The sequence below is a fragment of the Urocitellus parryii genome, chromosome 1 (assembly GCF_045843805.1).
Source record: "Urocitellus parryii isolate mUroPar1 chromosome 1, mUroPar1.hap1, whole genome shotgun sequence".
Taxonomy (NCBI): Eukaryota; Metazoa; Chordata; class Mammalia; order Rodentia; family Sciuridae; genus Urocitellus; species Urocitellus parryii.
The window spans coordinates 67,604,920-67,632,752 of NC_135531.1; the positions used below are offsets into that span (position 1 = coordinate 67,604,920).

At 35.1% G+C, this 27,833-nt stretch overlaps 1 protein-coding gene across 2 annotated transcripts in view; it reads right to left on the reverse strand.

Annotated features, from left to right (window-relative positions):
* Positions 1–18,511, reverse strand: part of Edil3 (EGF like and discoidin domains 3) — a 399,196-nt gene extending 380,685 nt beyond the window's left edge. The window contains exon 1 of one of the 2 annotated variants that reach the window (XM_026394555.2): positions 17,923–18,511. In XM_026394555.2, coding sequence (XP_026250340.1) covers positions 17,923–17,989 — 67 coding nt within the window. In that variant the 5' untranslated portion in view covers positions 17,990–18,511. The remainder of the gene's footprint in view (positions 1–17,922) is intronic. The other variant, XM_026394553.2, reaches the window with a different exon arrangement.
* Positions 18,512–27,833: the final 9,322 nt, after the last annotated feature.

Consider the following 27,833-nt stretch of genomic DNA (forward strand, 5'->3'; position numbering starts at 1 on the left):
ATAAACATGTTTTAACAGGTTTTTTACTTTAATTTCTTGAATAGCAGATTCAAAGGTACACAACAATATTAGAGGCTTTATTGCACACCACTGTTACCCCTCCAACAAAAGAAAGAATGGTGTTTAAATTCCTAGAGTATAACCAAATTGTTCAAGAATTCATCTTTCTATAATTTTCTTTTGTAGGAGTCAGGGAATGGTTGAACTATCTCAATAAGCTCTAAATTTTTAAGTTGTATTTTCCTGATGGTCAGTGTCTTTCTATAGTTCTCAAATCAAATAAAATGGCTGATTCAAGCCACAATACAAAAGTATGAATTCCTACTACTAAACACTAGAGTGATTTTTATGCTAATATTGCACAGTTACCTAAATATGGTTTTATGTAATGAAGTTGCATACAAAAATGCATGACACCACATTGATATACCCACATAAACAATCTAAGAAGTCACTGTTTAAATTAGTATTTGCCAATGCTTGGGTTCTTTTTTTAAGTTTTGTTTATAGTAATTAACTTCACAATCCCAAAAGATTCCTTCATGTCTCTTATTATCACCAAATCAAAATACTTAATTTATAGTGTATTCCCAATTAACGTTAAATGAGAAAGCTGAAATCTCCAACCCTATGTCAGTGTACTACAAAGCTGTTTCAAGTAATAACAATTTAATATTTCAAAAACTGCTCAATTGCAAGGAATGCAGAGCAAAATTAATAACTGCCTCAGAAATAATAAAGAAATATTACTTCTAGTTGATAAATGTCACCTAATAAAGAACAGACAAGTTTATTTTAGCAAAAAAATTTGCTTTTATTTTGTTTAATTTTTGCAAATTTGACTTCCAAAAACACTTGTTTTTAAAGTAATCACCAGAAAAAGGAAGCTTACTTTCACCACTTTTATTCAACATAGTTCTGCAAGTCCTAGCTACAGCTATCAGGCAAGAAAAAGAAATAAAGGGCATCCAAATTGGAAAATAAGACAAATTGTCAGTTTTCAGACGACATAATTTTCTACATTGGAAATCCCAAAATTTCCACCTAAAAGGTATGAGAGCTGATGAATGAGTTTAGCAAACTTGTAGAATACAAAACCGATACACAAAGATCAGCAATATTGCTGTGCGCCAGTAATGAACTACTTGAAAAAGATATCATGAAAGCAGTCCCATTTAAAATAGAAGACTAGCTAGGAATAATTTAAACAAACAAGTAAAACATCTCTACAATGAAAATTATATAATACTGATAAGAAAAATGAAAAAGGATATATGCTCATGGATTGGCAGCATCAATATTATTAAAATATCCACAAATACCCATAATTATTTACACTTTCAATGCAATCCCTATCAAAATACCTATGGTACTCTTCAAACAACCAAGAAAATCAAATTTCAACACTTACCTATAAACACAAAAAGTCCAAATAGACAAAGTCATATTAAGCAAAAAGAACAAAACAAAAGCATTACATCACCCAACTTCAAAACATACTAAAAATCTGTGGTAATCAAAACAGAAAGGCACTGGCATCAAAACAGACACAAAGACAAATGGAATGGAATAAAAGGCCTACGAGTGAACTTACACACTTACAGCAACTGATTTTCAACAATTTTGGTAAGAAACATGCATTGAAGAAAGGACGGTCTTATCAATACTAAGAAAATTAGATATCTGCAGCAAAAATGAAACTACACTCCCATTTCTTACCAGTTAAAAAACCTTAGCTTTAAATGGATTAAGGACTTATATGTAAGAGGTGAAACAATGAAAACACTAGGAAAAAAAAAAAAAACAAGGTAAAAATGCTTCAGGACATAGGAATGAGCAAGGATATTTTTTATCAAGGCACCCAAAGCATAGAATATGAAACTAAATATAGGTAAACAGAATTATATCCAATTAAAAATTTTCAGCATATTAAAGCAAACCATCAAGAGTACAGAAACAATATACAGAATGGAAGAAAATATTTGCAAATCATACATCTGTAAAGAAGTTGATATTCAGAATATATAAGGAACTCCTAAACTAAAAAAATTAAAATAAAAATTAAAAAAATAAAAATTAAAAAAAAAATGAGCATTTGATCTAAATTGACATTTCTCAAAAGAAGAGGTACAAATGGTCAACAGGTACATACAATCATACTCAAAATCACTAATCATCAGGGAACTGCAAGCCAAAGAAAAATGAGATATCACTTCAACCCAGTAAGAAAGACTATTATCAAAAAGACTGAAGACAACAAGTGCAGGAGAGAATGTGGACAAAGCGGAACCCTTGCATAATTTCGGTGGGAATATAAATGAGTACAACAATTGTAGAAAAACAACTTAGAGGTTCCTAAAAAATAAAAAATTAAAAAAAAATAGAACTAACATGTGATCCAGAAATCTCACTACTGGGTATATATCCAGAGGAACTGAAATCAGAATGTTGAAGACATCTGCACTTCCTTGCTCAACTGAAGCACTATTCACAAATTGCCAAGAAATGGAAACAGCCACCACGTTTATCAACCAATGAACTGGATACCTTTATAACATATTAAAAATGTGGTGCATGTACACCATGGATTAGTACTTAACATAAAAATTGTGAATAAAATATACTTTCCATAAAATAAAAAGGCAACCCAAAGAATGACAAAAAATTTACTTAACTTATCTCTAATTCCTAGAACTCAGCAACAAAAGACAAACCTGATTTAAAAATGGACAAAGAATGGGCTGTTTTTGTGGCTCAGTGGTAGAGCGCTTACCTAGCATGTGTGAGGCTGTGGGTTCTATCCTCAGCACCATATAAAAATGAAATTTTTTCACTTAAAAAGTGAAAATATGAAAAAATATGACATTATTTCAAAAAATGGAAGAAGAATTTGAACAGAGATTTCTCCATAGAAGAAACACAAACTACCAATAAGTAGCGGAGGGAAAAAAAAAAAAGCTTAGCATCACTAATAATCAGGATAATGCAAATCACAATTAAAATGAGATAATATGTCTTCACACCCATTAAGTGTGAATTGCAATTTGTTCATTTCCCTGTCTTGCTAAAATCAAAACAAAAAATAAGTGCTGTAGAAGATGTAGAAAAATTAGTAAACTTCTTTACTGCTGGTGGAAATGTAAAATGACAAAGCTGCTATATGTATAATGCTAAACTTCATTTTTAATTTCCAAAATATTAAAAACAGAATTCGTATAAGGCTCAGAACTCTGAGTATATACCACAGGAATAAGAAATATGGTCTCTGAGAGATACTTACAAAGTCAAGTTTATAGCAGTGTAATTCACAATAGGTAAAACTTGGAAGGAAGCCAAAAGTCCAAGAATGTATGAATTGACAAGAAAAACATGAGATATTCATACAATGAAAGTCTGTCTCATCTTAAAATGGTAGTTTTAACAATTCTATAACATGAATGAACCTTGAGGACATAATGCTAAGTAAAGTAAGGTGCCATAAACAGACTAAAACTCTGATTTCACATATATGTAGTACTTACAGAAGTCAAAACCATAGAGCTAGAATGTGGAAGGATGGCTGCCAGGGGCTTAGGAGAAGGAAAAAAAATGGGAAGGTATCGTTCAATAGGTAAAAAATTTCAGTTCACAAGATGAAAATAGATATGAAGGTGGATGGTGGTGATGTAAATACAGCATTACGAATATATTTAACACCAAGAAACTATTTAACCAAACAGGGTTAATATAGTAATCCTATGTTACATATAATTTACCACCATAAGAATTTTTAAAAATAATCTATTATGATATGACCCATTTTATTATTAAGCATATTGTTTAGAAATATTTATTTAAACAATACACTTTATTTATTTATTTAATTACTTAACATACAGATAGCAGATGTCAGCTATCAGTTAAAAATATTAAAACTTTAAAGCAAAAATAAGGAATTAATTTTCCATCTCCAAATTAAAATAAGTAAATAAATAAAAATTTTTAAAAAAGGACTTCCAAAGTTTTTTTCTTGTCACATTAAAAGAAAAAGTAAGCATTAGATTTCATGGGTTTTACTCTATAATCCTTTTCCTTTACAGACTTTTCCAGAAAGAAATGTCCTTTTAGAATTTTCAGAGTAGGTGTGGAAATCCTAGAATTCCTGGAGTCACAAAGCACAGGAACCACAGGAGCTTTTAAAGAAGGTAAGAATATAGTTGCCTACAGGGGAATAATCAGCAGTGTGTGGTGACATACAGATGTCATTACACACACAGCTCTAAATAGTGCTTTTTCCAGGGCTTTCCATTCCTGGGCAATCACAGTTCCAGGTGTTGTCTTCTCTCCTCTGCCAAGAACTTCTGTGTTTAGCAGGTGTGAGTTCATGGTGGGCCGGAGGGTGCGGGGAGAAGTCATGGCCAGAGGAAGGTTATTGCTAGTGGAGCTTATGGAGTGATTGCTGGGCACTGGGTCAATTAGCAGATAAAAACACTACCTGCAGCTCTTCCACCTGACAATCTTTTTAGATTGTCAACACCATCAAGTGCTTTGATTATGTTGTACATACTTTTCTTGTTGACTCTAGTAATAAAATGACATTTTAAAGCATGTTGTTTATCTTCCACATACAACTATTTTATTCAACTTTGATACTTTAAGATAAAACCTAAATCTTCCTTATAAAATGTTCACAAATGAGATGGCTAGGGAAACATTAGACCATCTATTTACTTTGCTCTTGTAGCCTGCCACTACTAAAGCATGTATTACTTTTTGAAAATGTGTTTCTTGTACTATGATCCACAAGTCAATGCATCAGTGCCTCAAATAGATAAGAACTTGTTAAATAAATAAAGAGATCTATCAAAGGAACATGCTTTTTAACCAGAATATGTGTGTGTGTGTGCGTGTGCACGGGCGCACGTTTATATATGAATATTGTTGCTTCTCCCTTAAGCATGCATACATAAATTAAGCAAACAAATACTGAGTGCCTACTAGTAGCAACATGTTTCCAGCTAGATATTCATTATGACACAAATTATTCTTTCTGCCCTTACAAAGCATATGGTCTACTGAACATATAATAGAAAATAAATAAGCAAATTAAAAGTGAATATAACTAAAAGTTTTGAAAAATATTCAATTTTTTATTTTTATGTTTATTAGTGCATTATAATTCTACATAGTGGTGAGGCTCATTGTGACATATATGCACATAATATAATTTATTTCACTACATTATCCAGTACTTCCCTTTCCCTTCCTCTCTTTCCTGTCTCCATTTCCATTTTGCTACTCTTCTAGTCTTCCTTCTATTTCTTTATGTATATATATTCTTTTTATTGGCGAATTATAATTGTACATGAAAGTGAAAATCACTGATATATATATATATATATAATTTGGCCAATTTTATTCCCCTGTTCTTTCCTTTCCCTTCCTTCCTCCTCCCCCTGATCTACAGACTTCATTTCAATTTTTTGTGAAATCTTCTCCTTTTTTCTTTCAACCTTCTATACTGGACTGTTGTCTTTGTGAATATGGCTTATATCACTTAGCATAATGTTGTCCTTCCAGTTCTATCTATTTACCAGAAAATGATATAATTTCTCCTTATGGTTGAGTAGAACTCCATTGTGTGTATATACTACATTTTTTTTCATCAATTCATCTGTTGATGAGAACCTAGGCTTTTTCCATACCTTAACTATTGTGAATTGAGCTACATTAACACAGCAATGCATATATCACTATACTATACTGATTTCAGTTCTTTTCGATAAATATTGAGGAATGGAACATCTAGGTCACATGGTGGCTATATTTTCAGTTTTTTTGAGGAATCTCTATTCTGATTTCCATAGTGAGTATACTAGTTCTCAGGCCTACTAACAATGTATAGGTGCTCATTATTTTTAAAACAATAGAGTGCTGCAGAATAATAGCAAGGAGTATATGGTTATGTATACATGTGCGTGTGCACATGTGTGCAGGCGTGCACACACTTCTGTTAAAGTGTACATTACTTAGGGAAGACAATCAGAGAGAGATTCTCTGAGGTTTTGCAGTTTAAGCTAAGGAATGAGCTTGGAGGAGAAAAATGGGAACATATGTGAGATAGTTAGAAATAGATACAGAAACAGAAAAAAAATCATATAGAAATAGATAAATTACAGTTTCCAGAGGATTATGAATACTTGGAAGACCTCAAGAAAGAATAACTATGAAATAAAAAGTTAATGACGGTATACACACACTGCATTTTTTATTTAGTAGATATGTACATGACATAAAAATAGCAATAAATAGCATAATGCCATTTGCAGGAAATGAAGATCTATGGTGGGAAAGCATGCATCATATAATAGTAACAACAAATATACTAAATACAGAATGCCAAAACTTTAAGTAAAATTCCATTGAAGCCAAGTGTAAAATAAAATTATGAATAGAAGCATGGCCTACCTATGCATTATTTAGCAAGGAATGACCCAATAAATAAAATTAAAGAAACAAATTAAGACATGTAGTTTCAAAATTAAAACACACACACCCACCCACCCACACATACACATTAATGTATGTAGGAATATTTTAAGGAAGCACATCCCTGGAATTCTCTGTTGAATTTTTGGCAAGCCTGTGGAATAAATATGTAGGCTACTTGGATGGATGCCAAGTGAAACAACTCAAATGATGAAAGGAATGGCTTACAAGGACAGATTAAAGGAAAAAAAATGTATACAACTTCAGTATGTCAAAAACTAAAGAAGAAACATTACGGTTTACAAATATTTAAAATATAAATTTGAGGAAAAGAAATCATGTATACAAGGTTACGCAGTTATGAGCATATTAAAAAGGAAAAATATATGTCCTTGGCAATGATGTTAATTGTTTTCCTGTAAGAACCATTTGGAGAAATGATCCAAAACAGGCAAGAATTAGGGCCACTCATCTAACATATTAGACGTTCTCAATCCCCAGTAACTATGCTGACCTCAAAGTACATAGAGGCCCATCTAAATGGGATAAAGTAGGTCAGGGCAGAACTGCAGAAACCTTCCTATCCCCCAGCTGAGCTTTAAATTTAGAAGGGATCCTTCTGTGGATTTGGGGCTTTTCTCTCTAATTGTGCTACAATGAAAATATTCCTGGATTTGGTTCTATAAGACCTAGTTTTTAGTGCTGATAAAGTATCCTATTCTTAGTCTGAATCCTCCTCTGTCTGTGGGGATAATACTCCCTTAGGTTGTTATGAAGTTTAATAGAGCTGCTGTATGAGAACATACAATGTGTCACTGTAACTTAAGATTTATCAACTATTATTATGAGTTTGATGTGTCACAGGCTGTAGGACAAGGACTGTGAAAGAGAAGGGTGCCTGGGACAAGGCTCTGTCAGTCATCAGACTCTAATGGGACCATCTCTCCTCCAGGTCACTCTTTGTCCTGCAGCCTTCTGAACTGGATACTGTTTTCTCTCAATCTCTAGATTTGAAATTGTGATGCTAAGTACCTGTTCTTCAATGGGTGTCATTTCCAGAATATTCTTCCTCCTTCTTCTCAAAAACACCCACATCTAATTTATGTCATATTTCTCTACTCCCCCATATGCCTGCTTAAAACCCCTGATCTCAGTACCCCATCCCCTCAACTCTTTGAGGTTTCTATTCCTAGTTCAGCATTCCTCTCCAACACTTCTCCTGGCATGTTTTGTTTTTTGTTTTGTTTTTGTTGTTATTGTTATTGGGTGTGGGTGTGTGTGTGTGAGAGAGAGAGAGAGATTTTAATACTCACATTGATGATTTTCCCAACATCTGGTCATCGAGTATCTTGACTCTTTGGTTGTAATTATTTTACCGTCTACCCTCCCTCAGCCATAATTTCTACAGTAATACAGCCCGATTTATATTGCCAAAATTACAATTATAAAGCAACAGCTCCATAATGTCAGACTACCACTTTCTAAAGTACTAAATTCAACCTTTCAGTCCAACCTCATTAGGACTTCCAATCTATGGATTCTCTGTCTTTGATAGAACACCAGTTAGTTATCTTAGTGTCAGGAACAGGAAAAGAATTTTGGAAAGTACCTGAGTTTGGGCTTTAATAAGGCAGAAATAGAGAAGTCATTTGGGCATTGAACAACAACAACAAAAATGGATAAAAATAATGGATAAATCCATACATGGTCAACTACAGAGACTAGGAAGGAGATAAAAAAGAAGTAATGACTGGAAATCAGAGTAGTGACCACAAATGGATTCAGTTGAGAATGAGCAGTAAGGAAAAATAAAAGACAGAAAATTCTAGTAAGAGGTGGAAAATCTGAGACATTCAAAGTACTTATAGCTGAGTAATTTCATGTGATCAGACATTCTATTGAATAATACTGCCAGAAGGAAATAGGGGAGGGAATCATTAGTGGTGGGAATTTCCAGGAAATTTATATCAGAACGTTAAAAAGCCAGAAGCATTAAGAATTATGTATAACCACCTCAAATTTTAAGGGAACAAATGATAAAGAAGAAACAAGGCTCTGAAGTCAGAAGTGAAGGATGTCATGAAAGTTAATAATGGGATCCAAGAAGAAAAGGAAGGTTTATATGCCAGTGGTCAGAAAGAAAGTGTTAATGTTAGATAAAGAAGCTCTTCAGAATCATTTTTGAAAAAAAACAACTATTATTCCAATCCATCCTCTTCACCTCATGACTTCAAGAGTTGAAAAAAAATGTATAACTTATAATTATGTCAAGCAAAGCATCATAGCAAAAAGGAGTAAAAAATGTTTGAAACGAGAACATGTAGATCCAGATTCAGACTCTATGAGTTCTTTGAATTCCAGAGTGTGTGTCTGTTTTGAATCTCAGGTTCCTTATCTGTAAAATCATATTAAGAACACCTTCTCTTCTTGTGTTCCCTAAAACAGAAGTGCAAGATACTTCTCAAATTTTTACTATAATTTTATTATTTTAAGGGATATATATATATTTTATGGTCCATTCCAACTCTTAGCTACAAATGCATGGAAGAGGAGATTAATGAGGATGAAGTCATGTTAGATGATATGATTTTCATTATTTTGTAAAATATTTAAAGTTATTAGTTTGTTTTTTAAGAAAAACTTCAGTTTTGTTTAAATAGTTTAAATAAACTAGAAAGCATAATATTCTACTTGATGTGGTTTGAGACTATTTGGTGCCTTTGTTTGGTTAATATTTCTTATGAGTTTATATGGAAATAAAATTAAATGAGGATGGAATATAAAGCAAATTAAATACTTGCATTAAGCTAGCAGAAATAAAAACTTTGTTAACCTCTAAAATCACTGTATATTATATTATGTAACTGAAAATAGCAGAGAAATCATGCTCCTACACACCTTATTATTTGAATAGCAATGGAAGAATTTAGAATGGCAAAATCCTAAAATGCCAAAATGCATGATAAAAATCTTGTTAAAAGATTTTAAGGAAAATTTGCTTCAAATCACTACCCAAGTGCTCCTCTTCTATCTCCCTCAATATTCTCACTAGTGATGCATTCTGACAGACACACCATGTTTTGCTGAATAAAATCAGCATATTCTTTCATTTGTGAATGTGAAAAATGCTAAGACACCTTATCAACTTAAATTTTGAATTTCAAATACTTTAAGAATTCAAATGATTTCCCCTTCCAAAATAATTACTAGTTAAATAATGGCTGAATGTGATTTTAGGTTTCACAATATTAATATTTAACAAGGTTTCTCCTTTATATACAGGATGTTTCACTGCTGGAGACAGTATCATTTAGTATGTAAAAGGGGAGACTCTGGATTCAAATTTGATTCTAATGTATAAGCTACTTTGTAGCTCTGAAAGTTATTATCACGAAAATCATTAAACATCTCTGTATCTCCATTTTCTCATTCACTTGTCAATCATAATAGTACCTATGTAGTAGAATTAGAAATCATAATGAGAACAGTGAAACATACAGTATGTACTTAGTACAAGTTAGACTTATTTGCTGTACTTAAGAAAGCTATCAGAATGAATGTCTCTTGTTAATTTGTCTATCAAGACATTTATGCTGACATGATGTCAGGCTTCAAGTAAAGGGAAGAAAGAAAAGAGAAACAGGATTATGCCTAAAACCCATTGTTTTTAAGTCAAAATTAAAGTTAGGCAGAAGTGTCAGAACCTTGTATCTAACAAAGGAATCTATCATTGAAAAGTAGCTTTTCTTTTAATTGAAGATTCGTGACAAACAAAAAGCGCTCTATATTCTACCTGTACTTTAACATTACATATTTATCAATAGTCTTGCAGAAGCATTTAGGAGTACTTTCAAAGTAGGTTCATTCTACAACACAGAGAGTAAGAAATGGTTATGTAAGAGAGTGAGAAACAAAGCTTTTAAAGTTCCTGAAACTGCTTTTGACCTATTTTTATGTGTGTATATATATAAAGCACACTGCTGTTTAAAACGTGCAAGTACTTCCTAAGCAACACTTCATGTGTGTGAAGGGGGTGGATTGTTCCACTAAGTTCAGCATATATTCATTGTTTGGATTTTTACTACTGTTGTTTGGTTTTCTTGTTTGTTTTGCCTAGCACTATGTTAAGCCCTGGCTCTGTAAAAAGCAAAAAATATTAAACAAAACTTGAAATATAAATATCAAAGCCTTATGGATGGTAATTTGGTTTTTGTTTTTATGTATAAAAAATTCCAAAATGTTAAGGTTTATAATATGTAAGTTAAACCATAGGAAGAAAAAGATAAATGCACAAGCAAAAAAGTAATGTGCATAAAATTAGAGTACAAGTACACTTAGAAAAATGTGATGGGAGAGGGTAACATGGGTGTCAGGACAGGCAGAAAAGGTATAGCTGCAGGTGGAAGGCTATTGTAAATTAGAGGTTCGAATTTGTTTGTTTTATTTCAAATAAAAACATTCTCCAATGTGCCCAATTGACTGTTCTGGATTTGTCTGCTGAAGGGTCATGAGCCCAGGTTACCTCAGCTAACCTCTGGTGTCAGTTTACTCTAAATGGTCATCCAGACCTAAGTACAAGAAGGGACTTAAAGGATTATTTTGCATTTTCAAAATAAACTACTTTGTCAAATGTCACGCATAAACCCTAAGGAATGCATGGTGGGCTAAACCCATTTAAAGATTACCTTCACATCAAGCACATTATCATCTAACACGAGAGTTGGATTTATGAAATATTATATCATATTAAATTACTTTAAAATAGATGAATCAGTTTGATACAGATTGGTTTTAGAAAAGAGAAAAAGTAAAGCCAAGTAAATCTTCTTTCGACATAGTAACAATCACATTCTAAAGTGCTTTAGTGCTTAAAACACCTTCACCTAGTTTCTTGAACATAAATCTTCCATTCTACCTCATGCACCATAAATCTTCTGTTGAACAAATCTTACAGTTACAATCAATGCAATAATGCATATTTAAAAACCAAAATAGCAGTGTTCTCTTCTAAAATATAACCAAATAATTGCATGATATCTTATATGATTTCTGAGGTGTACCTCTTTTCTAGATGCTAAATACTATGTCTCATAATACCTTCATTTAATAACTTAGAGTAAAAAAAATAAAAATGTATGCTGTCTTCACTGGCATGATGGGCCAAGTGACTAAAAATTAATTTCTCAGATTTCTAATTCTTTCATCATAAAACAGGTTTACAAGCTTAAATATTTTTGATAAAATCTCTTCTCAATAATATCATTGCCTTGGTACTGAAACATGATTAACATATTGCAGATAGTGTTTCTCTAGGATGCAAGAGCAATATTTGTATCAATTACTATACTGTTCTCTCATAGAGGGATACCTTGAAGTCTGTACAACCTCCACCACACACACCCTAAATGTCCCCAGTTTCTTACACTGAAAAGTATTACTGTCCTCTTCATCTAACAGCTGGCATGTTTTATTGCTCCAATTAAGCCTGACCTATTACATCATATACCTTTAATTTCCTGGATACAGGTTACAGACAATGCAAAACTGTGAAAGCCAAGATAAATAGACTATTCTACAATGAATAATCGAAAGCCTAAATGTGACATCTATTTTAGGTGGTCAGGAGTTTCTGATACTTTCTTCTACATTCTCAGCTGTGTGTTATATGAATGAAGTTGTGAGGCAAGTGATTTCTACACTGAAGAGTGAAGATAAATTACTACCCAGTTGATAACTTTAGTGAGGGCAATTTGATAAAATCAAGGTGTAAAACTTCGAGTTGTTCCTTAGTTCCAATTCCAATTTATTTTCATTTATAAATCTCTGAATTTAGTAGGTGGGATTTAAATTATAATCTTCATTTTTTCTACCAAAAAGAAAAATGTGCAGATATGACAATGTTTTGTAGATTTGCAAGCTCTGAATAATGACAACAGAATACCATACAGTTTTATAGTGAATGTGCTCTAGTTGCTATCTAGCAAGAAAATGGAAGAAGGAAAAAGAGAGAGGGGTTTTGTATTTGTTTTTGTTTTTAATTTCAGGAAGACTTTTAACACAGACAGGATGCCACTGGAAACAGGTCATTTGGCACATCAGTGACTATATTATAACCAGAGCTGTATGCATTGCCTCATGCCTGTAATACCAGGGGTTTAGGAGGCTGAGACAGATGGATCACAAGTTCAAAGCCAGCCTCAGCAACTGGGTGAGGTTCTAAGCAACTTAGCAAGACTCTCCCTCGAAATAATAAATAAATAAATAAATAAACAACAATGGGCTGGGGATATGGCTCAATGGTTAAGTGCCCCTGTGTCCAGTCCCTGGTCAAAAAAAAAAAAAAAAAAACTGCTAGCAAGATTGTAAATGTAAATATACCACTAAGGGTTATATCAGCAGATATGGATGTGAGAAGTAATGTTGATAAGAGTCAATTTAAAAAAATAACTTCAAGTCACTGATAGAGTCTGGTACACAATATGCACATATATAATCTATATTTAGCATATACGGATTAATAGCTGCCTAAAATTGATAATAACAAAGATTTATTTCTCACATCACATTTAGTCTCTTTTGGTGACATGACTTATGTTATTCCAATACTTGTCCTTTCCAGGAAATACACTTTACCATCACAACAGAAAAGAAAAAATATAAGCACTCATCTCTTTGCATTGAGGGACATCAAAAATATAGGGGAACCTTAAGAGTAGGTATGGAGAGTAAGGTTAGAACATATGCTAGAAATTTAAGTCATAATTTTTTTTTTTTACTAAATACCTCATAGATTTATGTGTTCATCCTTGGACTACAGTCAGGAAACACCTGAAAACAATGGTTCAAACCTAAGGGTGAACTTGGTTGTCTGTAGCACAGCAATTCTTTTTCAACTTAAAATTCTATGGTACAAGCACTAGCTCCTTACAAGACCCTTCCTCTCCTTCTCTAGGAGCACTGAAAACTCATACATCAGTTTCATAGAAGGTTATTTTATGGGAATTTGTAAATTAGCACTTACAATCTACTTCTTTTAGTTTTTATTTTTTCCATCTTTCTTTAAAAGATCTCTATTGAATATCCTGACACCTGCTGGTGAGGGCATGGTTAATTCCAGTATTGTTCCCTTCAACAACTCTCTAAAAGCAAAGATTTAAAGAATTTTATAGATATTTTTAGTGTCAGTTAAGCCCTAATTTATTCAGTTTAAGTAATATCTATTAGTCTTACAAAGAAAGCCATGAGAAATACTTTAATAGTTGCTCTACTTTATATGTGCAGCCACATGACTTTGTCCATAAATGCATATTTTCTTTGACTAACCCAAAAATATTATAATCATCACAGGGATTATGATAAAAGAACAAAAACAAGAACAAATGTGCTAAGCATCTTCTTTTAAACACAAATAAGAATTTAATAATAGGAGTGGCTTGGCTTTGGTTTTCTACCTTTTTTTTTTCATACTAATGCCAGTTTTCAAACTACTTAGCAAATAAAAAGAGTAAACTGATTAGCTGTGATAGAAGCCATACTAATTAAATATTTGTAAAATTTGCTATTTTTTTACTCAGTACCTTCTCATTATGATTTACTTCTGGCTTGAACTGAGTTCTGAAGCATGCACTTTTTTTTTTTTTGGCAAGGATTCAATAAAACTGCTACATCATAAATCATACTCAAAGCCCCTGCACCTGCGAGTGTGCAGCAAACAACAAATATGAGAATTACTTTCTTAGGCTTTAAGGAAACTCAAATGAGAGAGTTTCTAAAAAATTAAACACTAATACACTCCAGAGCATTATTTAAAACTCTTCAAAGGATGAAACACCTACGAATAAATAACCTAATTAAATTCTTGATCTTAAAATCAAGAATTTAAGAGTTGAGTACTAATATAGCTGTTAAAAACTATGAAATATATTTTGTAATGGTATTGAGTAATCATGCTATTTTATTTTAGTCATGTAAATTTATTCCTTTATGTTGCTGTAATTTTGTAAGAAGGAAAAAATCACATGTATTCAGAAGGAAAGCAAACTTTATTAAAATATTTATTCAAAGCATTTTAGATCTGAATACATGATTTATGTGAACATTTACCTGAAATAATGGCTAAAAAATACAACAGAGTTTTAATTTAAGGAAATGTTCAGAAGTGCAATATATTTGCATCTTTGGGGAAATCTTTGCAACTTCAAGACCATATAAGGGGGCTGGGGATGTGGCTCAAGCGGTAGCGTGCTAGCCTGGCACCTGGCATGTGTGCGGCCCGGGTTCGATCCTCAGCACCACATACAAACAAAGATGTTGTGCCCACCGAAAACTAAAAAATAAATATTAAAAAAAATTCTCTCTCTCTCTCTCTTTAAAAAAGAAAAAGACCATATAAGGAAGAATAGACCACTTCAATGTTTTCACCATCATTTTTATTATAAGTGTTTTTCCAAAGTCATATAATCTTAAAACAAAATACATTTTAATTCTAAGAAAACATTAGAGAAATAATCCAAAAAACTTTTTCAGGACGGAAGGGAAAACTTATTGTACCATGGCAATGTAAGGCATAGCCAGATTTTGCATCTGTGACAAACTACCACAGCAGTATACTTCATTTTCAGATTATTCTTAATTTAACATTACAAAATTAGCTTTAAATATTTCAGCTTGAGTCTGAAATTAGTATTTATTTATAAAGTATAAAGTTACTGGTCATGCTAATTAGTAAATGAAGGCAGGAATGTGTAATAATAACAGAAACCTGTTATTCCAGCATAAATATTGATAATACTATATAAATATATATGGAGTAACACAGTTAAGTTATTAATTTATCCTTATGTAGAATTAACTAAAAAATCACCATTAATTAAAAACAGAAATGCAATGTCAATGATTCATAGTATTTAGGACATATCTAGACATTTTTTAGGTAGTGCCATTTGCTTAAAGACTTCAGGCACAAAACTGCATGCAGGCAGTGAGGGACAGATTGCATAAGATGTCACGTGATTGCTGCAACTGTATGCATGTTATTGAATTTTTTAAAGCAAACCCATAATGATGAATAATTTAGGAGTTAATAAAATATTCAATCTGACTGATCCATTGGTTTAATTTTAAAATAAAGACAACTAATAAAAGGAGTTGCATATCCTTATCATAGCCCATGCATTAATGCACAACCCACACAGAGGGAAACACCAATTCCTATAAAGCATTAATTACATTAGATATATGGTATGGTGTGTGCCAAGAGGAACAGTCTCAGTGTAAGCACTGTTTTCAATAAGTTTGCCCAAAGTTTAATTGTGTAGAGCTTTCAGGCAAGCTGTACTCTGCCTTCTGCAGAGCTGGGAGAGGGGGAAAACAGAAAGAGAGGTTGAGTTTTTACAGAAAGAGCTGGCATAAAATGGCCAGTTCTTTCCTAAAGCCCTCTTTTCCTCTGCCCCAGAGACAGGCTGAAAAAATAAATCTGAATAATATGGAGTATAAAGCTGCCCCAGAAGTATCTATGAGAACCAAAATGGAAAGCCTAGCTTGACTGATAGAGTAAGTTGTGCCCTCAGCGTGGGTATCTTTAGCAGACAGAGTTCCCAGCAGCCAGATTTACCATGCCCCAGGCTCCTGTCACCAGACCTGGAGAAACAAGAGTGGCCAAACATGCTATATGCACTTTCTCCTCTCCTGTCCCCGCTGCTATCCACTTCGGAGTGGGAACAGAAGGTGGAGGCACTAGCTGGGTGTAGATGCATGTGAGTGGGTGAATGTGTTCGTGTTTGGGTAGGAACAGAGGCAGGGAAGGAAGGAGGAGAAGGGAGTGCCTGCAGTTCTTCCCTTTCCCTTCTTGCTAAGGATGAAAGTGCAAAAGGAATCCAGAGGGGAAATAAAGGAAAAATAAAGGCAATCAGGGCACTTATCTTTTCTTTAATGCTGGGGAATCATCCGAACACCTATGAAACCATTTCGATTCTTTAACCTTCAGTGGAGCGGATGTCGCTGCCTGATAACTAGAAGGACACTTTGGTAAACACAGTCTAGGCATACACCTACATACACGCCCGCGGGCTGGGAAAAATAGCCACATTCTGGGGGAGGGAAGGAGACCAAAGCAAAGCGCGGCCATGGATCTCTACTATTGGGGATGAGAGGGCATCTGACCAGCAACATTCGACTTCTTAGGCAAAACAGTGAGTCACTCAAGAGTCCATCCTCTGAAACAGATAGATGAGTGCATGGATGGATGGTGTAGAATATTCATGCAGTGTCTAATCTTAAATGAATTCCAGTCAACGCATTTTTAAATCCAACAACATTTTTTTTTTTTTTTTTTTTAGAAGCACAGCGTTTTGAGACCCTGTAGTGTACTCGGCTGGCTCTCCACTTGAAGCTGTCTGCAGAGGATTCTATTACCCGCGGATCCCTTTGAAGGGGCTTCCCTTATCTGTGAGCGCAGGAGGGGCACAGATCCCCAATACCCCCCTTAGAGTCTCTGCCGATGCACCAAGCGCCTTCTGGACGCCTACACAGCCCCTGCCAGGGGCGAGACCTAGGTCTGGACCAAGATTTGCATTGACCAGCCACCACTCTCTGAGGACCTGAAAGTCACCTAAACATCTCCATAGGAGACTCCTCGAAGTCTTAAATATTTTTAAAGGCTGTTTTGTTTCCCTTCTTTTTCTTTTTTTCTATGCAAGTCATGGAAAGAGCGACCAGACCAGCTCTTGCAACTTTTCTGTTGCTGAGCTGGGGGCACGAAGGTTGACTCGCACCGCAGGATTCTATTACCCAGAGTTACGCTCCTACCTAGAGGTAGTACAGAGCAAAGCTCCAGGCCCCTGGGGTTAGAAGACGGGCGGGTTGTTGTAATCAATGCCACGCGTCAGGGAAGGGGCGGTGAGAAAAAGCCTGTGACCTACCAGACCCCTCTCCACCTCACCCGCTGCCAAAACTCCCAGTGCCGGTTCCGGGTTAACAAATGGCTCAGCCTGGGCCCTGTGCCAGAGTACCGCACGCCAAGGACCGACCGCCCTGCGGTTCTCTAGCCTCTTCCCGCATCAACTAGACGACACCCTGGCGCCCTAGTCTCCCTGGCTTCGGCCCCTACTAAAGCCCCGCCCGGCTTCCACTGCCAGAATCCTGGGCACTTGCTAGTGAAGGATCGCTTGGCGACCCAGTAGCAGAATCGCTGGTGCCAGGGAACGCCGTCATCTTCCCACCACCTTTCCCCCTCCGTCTTCCTCTTTCCTAGATCGCACATTTCTTCCTATTCAGCCCGGAACACTCTGCTCGGACTTTGCTAGCACTTTTCCAGGGCGCGCCGCCTCTTCCGCGCCGCCCGCGGCGCTCGCCACCGGTGGCACGCACAGAGGACAGCCCGAGGGCCCCTGCACAGCATTCCCTGGGGACTCCCCTCCCGTCCCGCATCCAGCGATCCGGGCCCCGCCGCCTCACCTTTGCCGAACTGGGGGACACCAAGGCTGAGCCCAACCAAGAGCCAGGTGAAAACCGAGCGCTTCATGATCCGGTCTTCCGGACGTGACCCTGGCTGGTCAGGGGTCGTCACGGAGAGCAGTGAAGCCGAGGTGGCACCGCAGGTCAGCAGTAGACTCCGCCCCTGTTAGAGAATTCAAGAAGATGTCTTCTTCCCGCAGCGCTTTCTTAAACAAATTCTTGGAGAGGGCGAGAAAGAGTGGTGGCCTCCAAGAGGAACGTTTCCTCCCCCTTTTTCCTGCGCTCCGGCGCGCGGAGGTGGGTGAGCTCCCTGGAAGCGCTGGCGGGCTCTGCCCTCTGCTGCGGGTGGGTCCTGGCCGAGGTTCGGCTGGCGGGGCACGGACTCCCGTGGTGGCTCCGGGTCTCCCGCGCGGGCGGGCGGACCCGCGGGCGGTGGAGAGGACAGTGCGCTTAGCTCGCGCTGTTAACGCCGCCGCTGCTGCGGGGCTTCTGACTTGGAGAACAATGAAGCTTGAGCAGGAGGGGAGCGAGCCGGCGGCCGGGAGCGCAGTGTGTACAAACAGAGGCGGCGTGCGTGTGAGCCTGAGCCTGGCAGGCGCGCTCCCTGCTCCCTGGGCGCCTGCCCGCACCCCGCCCTCTCTCTTATTCCCTCCCCCGTTCTCCCCCTCGTCTCTCTCTTTTCTCCTTCTCTCCCCCTCCCCCTCTGAGGTGGCTCCTTCTGCTGGAAGAGAAAAGGGAGACAGCCGCAGCCACACCCTGGCACCTGCCACCACCTCCGAAGTTCCTACATCATTGCCTGTACCTTTTCCACACAGCTGGGTACTGAGGGGTTAAGGGGAGCATCTTTGGTGTCTGAAAGTCTCTTGGTTTCTAGCATTGGCTTTATAATTAACCACGTAAAGGATTCCCCTGAACTTCCTTTCTCAGTATAGCCCCGGAAAATAAGTAGCTGTTGGGGCACAAAGCTTCGTGAGAGACCCAACCCTGCAAAGTGAATTGTCCGGGCCCGGATTTCTCAGGAAGTGCAACTTAGTCAGCAGCCAGACGCTAATCAACTAAGACTGGGCTGCTCCACTGTACTGACTGCATTTCAGTTACCCTAGGGCTGAGGAGAAAGGGTTGTGGACTCCTATACGGATGAAAGCAAATAGGAGACATACATTCCATGCATCTAGTTAAGCAGGACATCTGTTTTAGATGAGAAATAGTGGGACGAATTTGGGGTCCATGCAAGAAAATAGAATGCAATAACAGAATCTTGAAACATCACTCAGGTGGGCTTAAATTTCACTGCTACCCACCAAAACTAAAATAAATGGACTAGTTTTTGCAGTGAAAGTGATTGAACCAAAAATACAGCCCCTGGCTTACAATTGTGCTTTCTCCTCTGTTTTCGGTTAGAATGATTGCTTACTGTACATGGATTCAATTCCAGCAGTTGCAGGTAACAAAATGAAACAGCTCTTTTTGGGTTGGGCTTTTTTTTTTTTTTCTTTTTCCTTCCTGGAGAGGGAGTGAGGGAGAGAGAGAAAGTGTGTGTGTGTGTGTGGGGGGGGGTCGGGGGTGGAGCACGGAAACGCAGATATTGAAGGAAATATTCTCCTTGGCAAGAAGTGGAAAGAAAATTTTACCAAGATAAGGATAACTGAAGGCAATTAGCCAGGCAACCATCTTCATTTATTTTCTTGAGCTCTTCAAACTTAAACTTCTGCCTTCCTTTTAGAATTTGAAGTGAGATCATCAATTCAAGGGGGATGGAAATGGATGGAAAAGTAATACCAAATAATTGCTAGGAAGAAGTAGAGACATTGTATCACAGGCAAACAATCAAAAACAATAAAAATTAATAGGAAACCCCTTTCCGAACAAGGTTTGTCAAAATCTTATGAGGGATAGTAGGGTCAAAACAGATTTTTAAAAAGTCATTTATTTACTGTCTGTTGTTATGCTTAAGTTCACAGATATTAGAATGAGGCAGTATTGCCCAGAGTTGTAGCAAAATACTTTCAAACAATCAACTTTCAACTTTTTGGCACAACATTTTTGCTTAGATCAGTAAATATACTTCCTGTCATCATGTGGCATGTACATCATAAAGTATTTCTTTATTTTTGAAATGAGATGTCTAATATTAGTTTAAGGCATTATTTCTAAAGGGTAGTACTGAATCCTGAAAATGTAAAATTAGAAACCAGTCTCTCTGTGATGAGATATTCTGGATGAGAATGAGTTAAGAGGCTTTTTTAGTTTCCTGTTTTGTTCCTTATTTCCACTTTTAAGTTAATATATTACCTTAATAAGCATGTTAGGAAGCTAAATAATTTTTGGCAACTGTATACATTACTAAACATTTATCTTTCTTTTAATTTAAAGAAGGGGTTTTTAAAACTCCAGTGGGCATAAAACTACATTAAAATGCATATTCTGTATCCAAATAACTGTAGTCATGACAATAAATGCCATTCTTTATTACCTGGTACACAATATGTGAAAGATGTTGCCAGTTTAATACCTCTCCTACTTAAGTCTCATTTTCAATTAAAAAATAATAATATATGGTCTTATACTCAGGCAGCATATGCAGTTATCCCCTTATATATGGTCTTATACTCAGGCAGCATATGCAGTTATCCCCTTTTTACCCACTTATTGATAATGACCATCTATCGTTTAGTCTTTCATTTTGAAAATTTCAGGCAATTTCTGAAACTTACATTTATCCCATTCATTTCACTTTTACTGAGCTCATGTATAGCCCCTTCAAATGTTAAACATAAGAAATATTAAAAGACCACAATGAATTATAAAATAAAGAAAAAAAGAAAAGATTAAAAAAATCTATTATGAATCTGTTACCTCACATAAAGTGCTAAGGGACCTTACTAATCACACATGATTGAGCCTACAGTTTTATAGCTTCTCCAAATTTGTGACTAAATTGTTAAAAATGAATCTATACATCATTTGACAGCACTTCCCAAATTGTTTTCTGTAGGCCTCCTTTTCCCCAAAATGTTATTAGGTTTCTGGAAAACAACAATGTTCCATGGTCAAATGATTTTGGGCAACATTGCACCTTAAACCAGCTTCTTGGACAATCATGGAGCATCATAGCAATATTAAATACTCTAAAGGTTATGTAGTTTAAAAATCTCCAAGAGTATTTAATTCCACATTTTGGAAACATCTCTCTTTGTTATTATGACAAACTTTTTCTCAAAACATCTGTTAACACTTTGTAGCTTAAGTGCTATAGAGAAAATAAAGTGAAAACACTTCCTTAAAGCAGAGTTAAGTAGCAGAAAAATAAAAAAAAAGAACCTGAAGAATTTTACTGGATTTTGATATGAAATGAATGTTTTCATTTCTCCCAAATTCATATATTTAACCCTAAATCCACAATGTGAGGATATCTGAAGGTGGAGTTTTAAGGATGCAATTATGTCAGAGGAGTGAAGTCCTTAAGAATGGGATTACTGTCCTTTTAAGAAAAGACTCCAGAGAGATGACCTCCCCCTGTTCTCTCCCATCTGAGGACACACTAATAAGAAAAGACAGACATCTATGAAACTGGAAGCAAGCACCCACCAGAAACTGAATCTGCCAGTACCCTGATTTTGGATTCCCTAGTCTCCAGAATAGTTGAAAATATATGTTGTTCAAGCCACCCATTCTATTATAACTTGTAGCAGTCTAAATTGTCTACGATAGTTTCTTTTTTAAAAAAAAAATACAAACTTTTTCTTCTTTAAAAAAAAAAACAACAACATTATTTTATTTATTTTTTTTATGTGGTGCTGAGGATCAAACCCAGTGCCTCACAAGTGCTAGGCAAGCACTACCATTGAGCTACAACCCCAGCCCACTGAAGCAATTTTTATGAATTATTATTATTGACTGGGAATTTAGATTCTGAAGCATACCTGGATTCAGATATTCCTTGAATTTAGGACATAATTAAATTGGAAGACTGTCTCTATCTCTATAACTCCCTTATCTCAATTAAATCAATTAATTGCCATCTCTCAGTATTATCCTCTGTAGAATGAAGTTAATAATAGTACAAAACTCATAGTGGTATGCTATTGTGGTGCACAAAAGTTCCTAGCCCATGTAGTAATGATGATGGATGATGATGATGATAAGGAAACTTTAGTCATACACAGAATTCCAAAAGAGTTTTCCCCAATAGCTGACTATCTTCACTCCACATTTTCTGCCCAGCCCTTGGATTATCTAGACATTTTGAAACTCATTTTTCAATTTGTCAAGTCACAAAAAAAACCTAAATCCAGTATTTCATATTATCTCTGTCATTATTGACATATGGTTTAGATATGAGGTGTCCCGCAAAAGCTCACGTGTGAGACAGTACAAAAAAAAGTTTAGAGGTGAAATGACTGGATTATGAGAGTTTTAACCTAATCAGTGCCTTAATTCCCTGGTAGAGATTGACTGGATAGTGACTGTAGGCAGGAAGAGTGTGGCTGAAGGAGGTGGTCACTGGGAGTGGACCTGTGGTTCTATATGTTGTTAAGGTGAGCAAGAGCTCTCTTTGCTTCCTGATTGTTATGTCCTTAGCTGCCTTTCTCTATTGTCCCCTTCTGCCCAAATGGTGTGCTTCATCTTCATCCCAGAGCAATGGGGCCAGCTGTCTACAGATTAAAACCTCTGAAGTTGTGAGCCCCAAATAAACTCTTTCCCTTCTAAAATGATTCTTCACAGGTCCTTTGGTTAAGCAACAAAACGCCTGACTAAAACATTGACTATAAATGAGATATAGATATAATCTTAGGTTCTTTGACCAGATTACACTCAGTACTACTATTAATTCAGCTAAGAACAGTTGGATCTCTGACCTATAGAACTGTAAGGTAATAAATTGATGTTGTTTTAAAATGCCAAGTTTGTAGTCTTTTGTGTTGCAGCAATAGAAACTTTAATAGTAGGTCACTGTTACCCTTTTCCTTTAGTGAGAAGGATAATGCATAGAGAGGAGAAGTTAATTGATTAAGTTAGTGTTGGAGCTAATAATTGAATATAAGCAATCTGAATCCTGAGCCCATCATACTACATTTTGCTACCACCAATTATGGAGAGTTCACTGTATGCTAAATTGTACATTTTTACAAATATTGCTTTCCTAAATAATCTCCCAAACAACTTCTTGAGGTAAATATTTTCACTATTTCCATTTAACAGCTGAGGAAACCAAGCATCAAAACATTTTAGTATTTTGCCCAGGATCAAAGAGGCCATGAGAGATGCAGACAAGATCCAGTATCTGACTCCTGGTATGATTCCAGGAGTTGTTTTCATAACTATTATGTTCTAATGCATGTTTAGACAATGGTGTAATTAACATTATATATTTAGATTTTTAATTTAAGTATCTAAAATTGTAACTGTCAAGTTTAGTACACTCCACATTCTCTTGCCCTTCTTGATTTGTTAATTTAGAATATATATTGCTTGAATGTAGAGTTCCAAGCACATTTTTTAATTCTCTAAAATATTTGCATAACTCATAACACTTTTTCACTCCTCCCAGCTGGAAGGCCTCTTATGAAGCCCACTAGCTGAATTCCCATCTCCCCTGAAGACCTAGTCAAATTATTCCAACAACATAGAACCATCGTTTCTTAGAATTACCAGTGCTTTTCACTCTTCTTTGGTTGTTTGATTCATGTTAATTTTATCTTTCAAAGGAATTATAAATGACTCCTGCTATTTAGATAATTGCATGCCTTAGACATAGCTGAGTGTTATGTTAAAATTCTTTGGTCTCTCTACTAGGAACACTAGGGAAAATTAATCATTAAGGCCACAAGTTTTATACTAAATCTCTAGTTTCCAGTTTTCCCCTGCTTGAATCCCAGATGAATGCTGCTTCCAGAGAATGTGCAAGGTCTATGAGCAAGAGGTCACCTTTGCCTCCAATGTCTGACCTTGGTAAGAGAAATTTCTGGTGCTTCTAATTCCTTCCCTCCAGTTTCCTCAGCCAATTTCAGTAACTCCGTTTTTTAAAAATACTTTTTTTTAGTTGTCGATGGACCTTTATTTAATTTATTTATATGTGGTGCTGAGAATCAAATCCAGTACCTCACACATGCCAGGCCAGCACTCTACCACTGAGTTACAACTCCAGCCCCCCAGTGACTCAGTTTTTATTTTCCTGAAATATTTCTGAATAACTTATATATGTGTACAATGAAATTTCAGTGGTATTAAATAGTGTGCAAGGAGGTAATATTTTCCCTTCTAATGATACTCTGTTTCTTGTCCAAGGTCTCCTTCCTCTCCAGACCAACTGTCAGTAGATAGTAGCTACTGCTTCTGTATTGTTTATACACACAAACACATACACAAATACAAATGCACAAACAAACATATATATGTATGTACCTATAATGGACATGTGTATACAAATGTGATTTTTAAAATAGTTATTAAATTATATAAACATGCATCTTGCTTTTTTCACAGAAATTACCTCTCCAATATTGTGTAGAGGGCCGCATAATATTTGTGTATTGTAAATCCTCTTTGATGGGCATATAAGTTGTTTGTAATTTTTTAATATTGCAAGCAATATTGCAGTGAATATACATTCTGTACACAAGAGTGAGACAAACTCATTAGGATAGACTGCCTGAGGTGATATTGTGAGTTAAGGGTATGTGCATTTATAATTATGATAAAAATCATGAAATTGTCATTTAGAAAAAATGTGTAAATTCATCCTTCCATCTAATCTTCACCAAAAGCAGGCCTCTCTAAGCTTGGCCACTACAATGTCTTAGCACTCGTATTTTGTCAACCTGATGAAAATAACACCACATGATTTTGAATATCTATTATTATGACTAGGTTTGAGCAATTTTTCACATATTTAAAGATAATTTATATTTTCTTTATGTGAACTGGCATTTCATGTCTTTTGCTCTTTTCTTATATTGGATTTCTGACCTTTTTATCATCGATTGGTAGGAGCTCTGTATATATTAAAGAAATTAGTCCACTTTGTGTTATATTTATGTCAAAAATTTATCCAGCTGGTGTTTGTACTTTAGTTTGTAACTGTTTTGTCTGATTTTACTGTGCTAAAGTGTATATAGTTTTGGTGATGAAATTTATCCATCTTTACTTTATGATTTCCAAGTTTTGTTCTTCTCTACTGTAGGTTCTCACAATTCTGTTCTCTCACTATTCATGTTTATAAACATGTTGTCCTATTTCTTATAGAAAGTTTATGAGTATTATGTTTTCATGAGCATGGTTGCTGTTTTTATCCACCTCAATTTTTTGTGTGAAGAAATGGTTTAGATGTTACTTATTTTCCCCCAAATGCCTGTTATACTAAAACCACTTATTGAATAAATCTGTATCTAAGGAATTGATATGACAACTCAGTCTCTTAGTCACTATATATTTGTCTTTTATATTGGCTTTAATAGATCTTTTCACTGAATTCATGTGCCATCATCACACTCTTGTGTTAAAATGTTTTTGATAATCGCTAAGGTAAAATGCTTTCATTCACTTCTTTTAAAAACTATTGCCTGACTACCCTATATAAACTTTAGAATGGGTTTGCCTAGTTGAAAAATAAGAATAAGGTTATTTATAATATTAATATACCTACCTATATATCCAAGTTTTCTGTTATATTCTTGTTTGGTTTCTACTTAGGTATTTTCTTTTTATTTCCATGCCTAAATGCCGTTTTTACTTTTTGTAACTAGCTCTTGTATGTATATAAAAAATGCCATTCCTGTGTATTGTCTGTGTGTGCATGAAGGTCAAGCTTAGTTTCTTTATCAAAGTCATTTTCTGTTTATATTAGTTTTTAAGGTGAGTCTTCTGGATTTTCTACAAATGATTGTGTCTTATGAAGATAACATTAGTTTTACCTTCCCTTTATAATTTTTTATGCTTATTTCTTCTTCCTATCAGATTTACAATGTGTGTCACATAAATTTTAAATAAATGGACACATTTGATTTATTCCGTATTGTAATGCAACCACTCCAGTGATCCTTAATGGGCATGGCATATGGCCTCTTGATCAGAGTTAAGTGCAATCACTAAAGCCATTTTCCATATACAAGAATTTGTTCAAACAACCCAAGCAAATAAACAAACAAAAACTTTAAGGAGTAAAAACATTAATGTCAACTCAGAAAGAAATAAAATATTTATGAATGTTCAGGATAGAATAAAGGAAGAAGTCATATTTTTCTTTTTTTAATCAAAAAGAAAAAGAGGCTAGTAAATATCTTGCAGGATTGGATATCCTAAATTTTGAGGCTGCACTTAGCAGAAAATGGTAACTTAGTTCTTCTGATTGGAAACAGAAGGCAAATAATATATTTCTATATATTATAGCTGCATCTATTTGAATATATAGTCATCTGGGGAAAATCATATTATGACAGTTCAAAAAATATTTTAGACTATTTTTCTTTTATCTAAGTTTTATTAGCATTAGTCACTTTTTTTCTCCATTTATAGCCTTGGTGAAAATTGAGTCAGATATTTATTTAAATAAAATATACAATTCTTAAACAGAGTAAGTAGATTAAATATGATGCTAAATGAAGTCTAAAACAATTTATGCTATTCATAAATAAATGCCAAAGATTATGAATAAATAAGATCCTTTAGGGTTTTCTTAGTTCAAAATGGGCTGCAATTTAAAAGGTCTGTCAATAAAAACATTTCTCTTCACAATTACTGTTTTATAAATATATAAGAAATAGAAATGTTATATTGCTTTATTACACGGTATTTTGTCTCAGCAACTTAAAATATGGTTTGTTTCTTCAGCACTGGGGAGAATAACATTTAATATTATAGGTGAAAATATTGACATAGATTATTATACTTCTGGCTGTAGGTAAAATCATCTTAACATACTTTCCCTAACATTTAAAGTAATTTGAAATATCTCCTTACAATAAAACATAACATTATGCATGTCTCACAACAATTATCTTAAATTATAATTGAAATTATAATACATGAAAAATTTAATTAAATGTTTTAAATCTTTCTTTTTTGTTTTTTCTTTCTTTCTTTTTGTTTTTGCATTACTAGGGATTGATCCCAGGGGTGCTTTACTTTAGAGCTAAGCCCCAGACCTTAGTACTGTTTATTTGGAGATGAAGTCTCATTGAGTTGCTCAGTGAATTTAAACTTTTGATCCTCTTATCTCAACCTCCTGAGTTGTCCATATGTTTCTTTACAAACTGTAATACCTACATTAAAGTTGGGTGGATGAGACAGTTATGGTAAGGTGATGAATATATGTTTATAGGTTTGATTTAATAACGCCACAATGTATGCATATATCAAAACATCACATTGAGATGACTTTTTGCTTTTACAAGTGACCAACACAGACATAAGGAATTTGAAACAAGTGCATTTTTTTTTGTTTAGTTTTTCTTTGTTTGTTTGTTTGTTTTTATTGTTGTTGCTTGGGATTAAACCCAGAGGCTCATGTAAACATGTGCTCTGTCACTGAGCTTGCACACATAACTAGTGATTCTTATAATATTTTATAATCACAATGACATCATGTCTTTGTTTCATTTAGTTATCCTAGGGACTTTGCTTCATAGGCAGACTTTCAATTTCAAAACAAAATTGCAAAGCTTGTATAAAAAAAGGCAATGCTGCAATATTGCATAATTGCTTCACTGAATTCTTAGAGATTTCAAAGGTCTTGGTTTGATTTACATAATTTTTTGTCTTACTATTTATAGCGATGCCACTTAATTTGTAAAATAATTTGTGATATGCAGTATGATTAGATGGACATTTTGAACTAAAAAGTTTTAAATTTTATAGTAAAAAAACCATTATAATGTAGAACTTCACTCATCCAATCGTCACCAAATTAAACT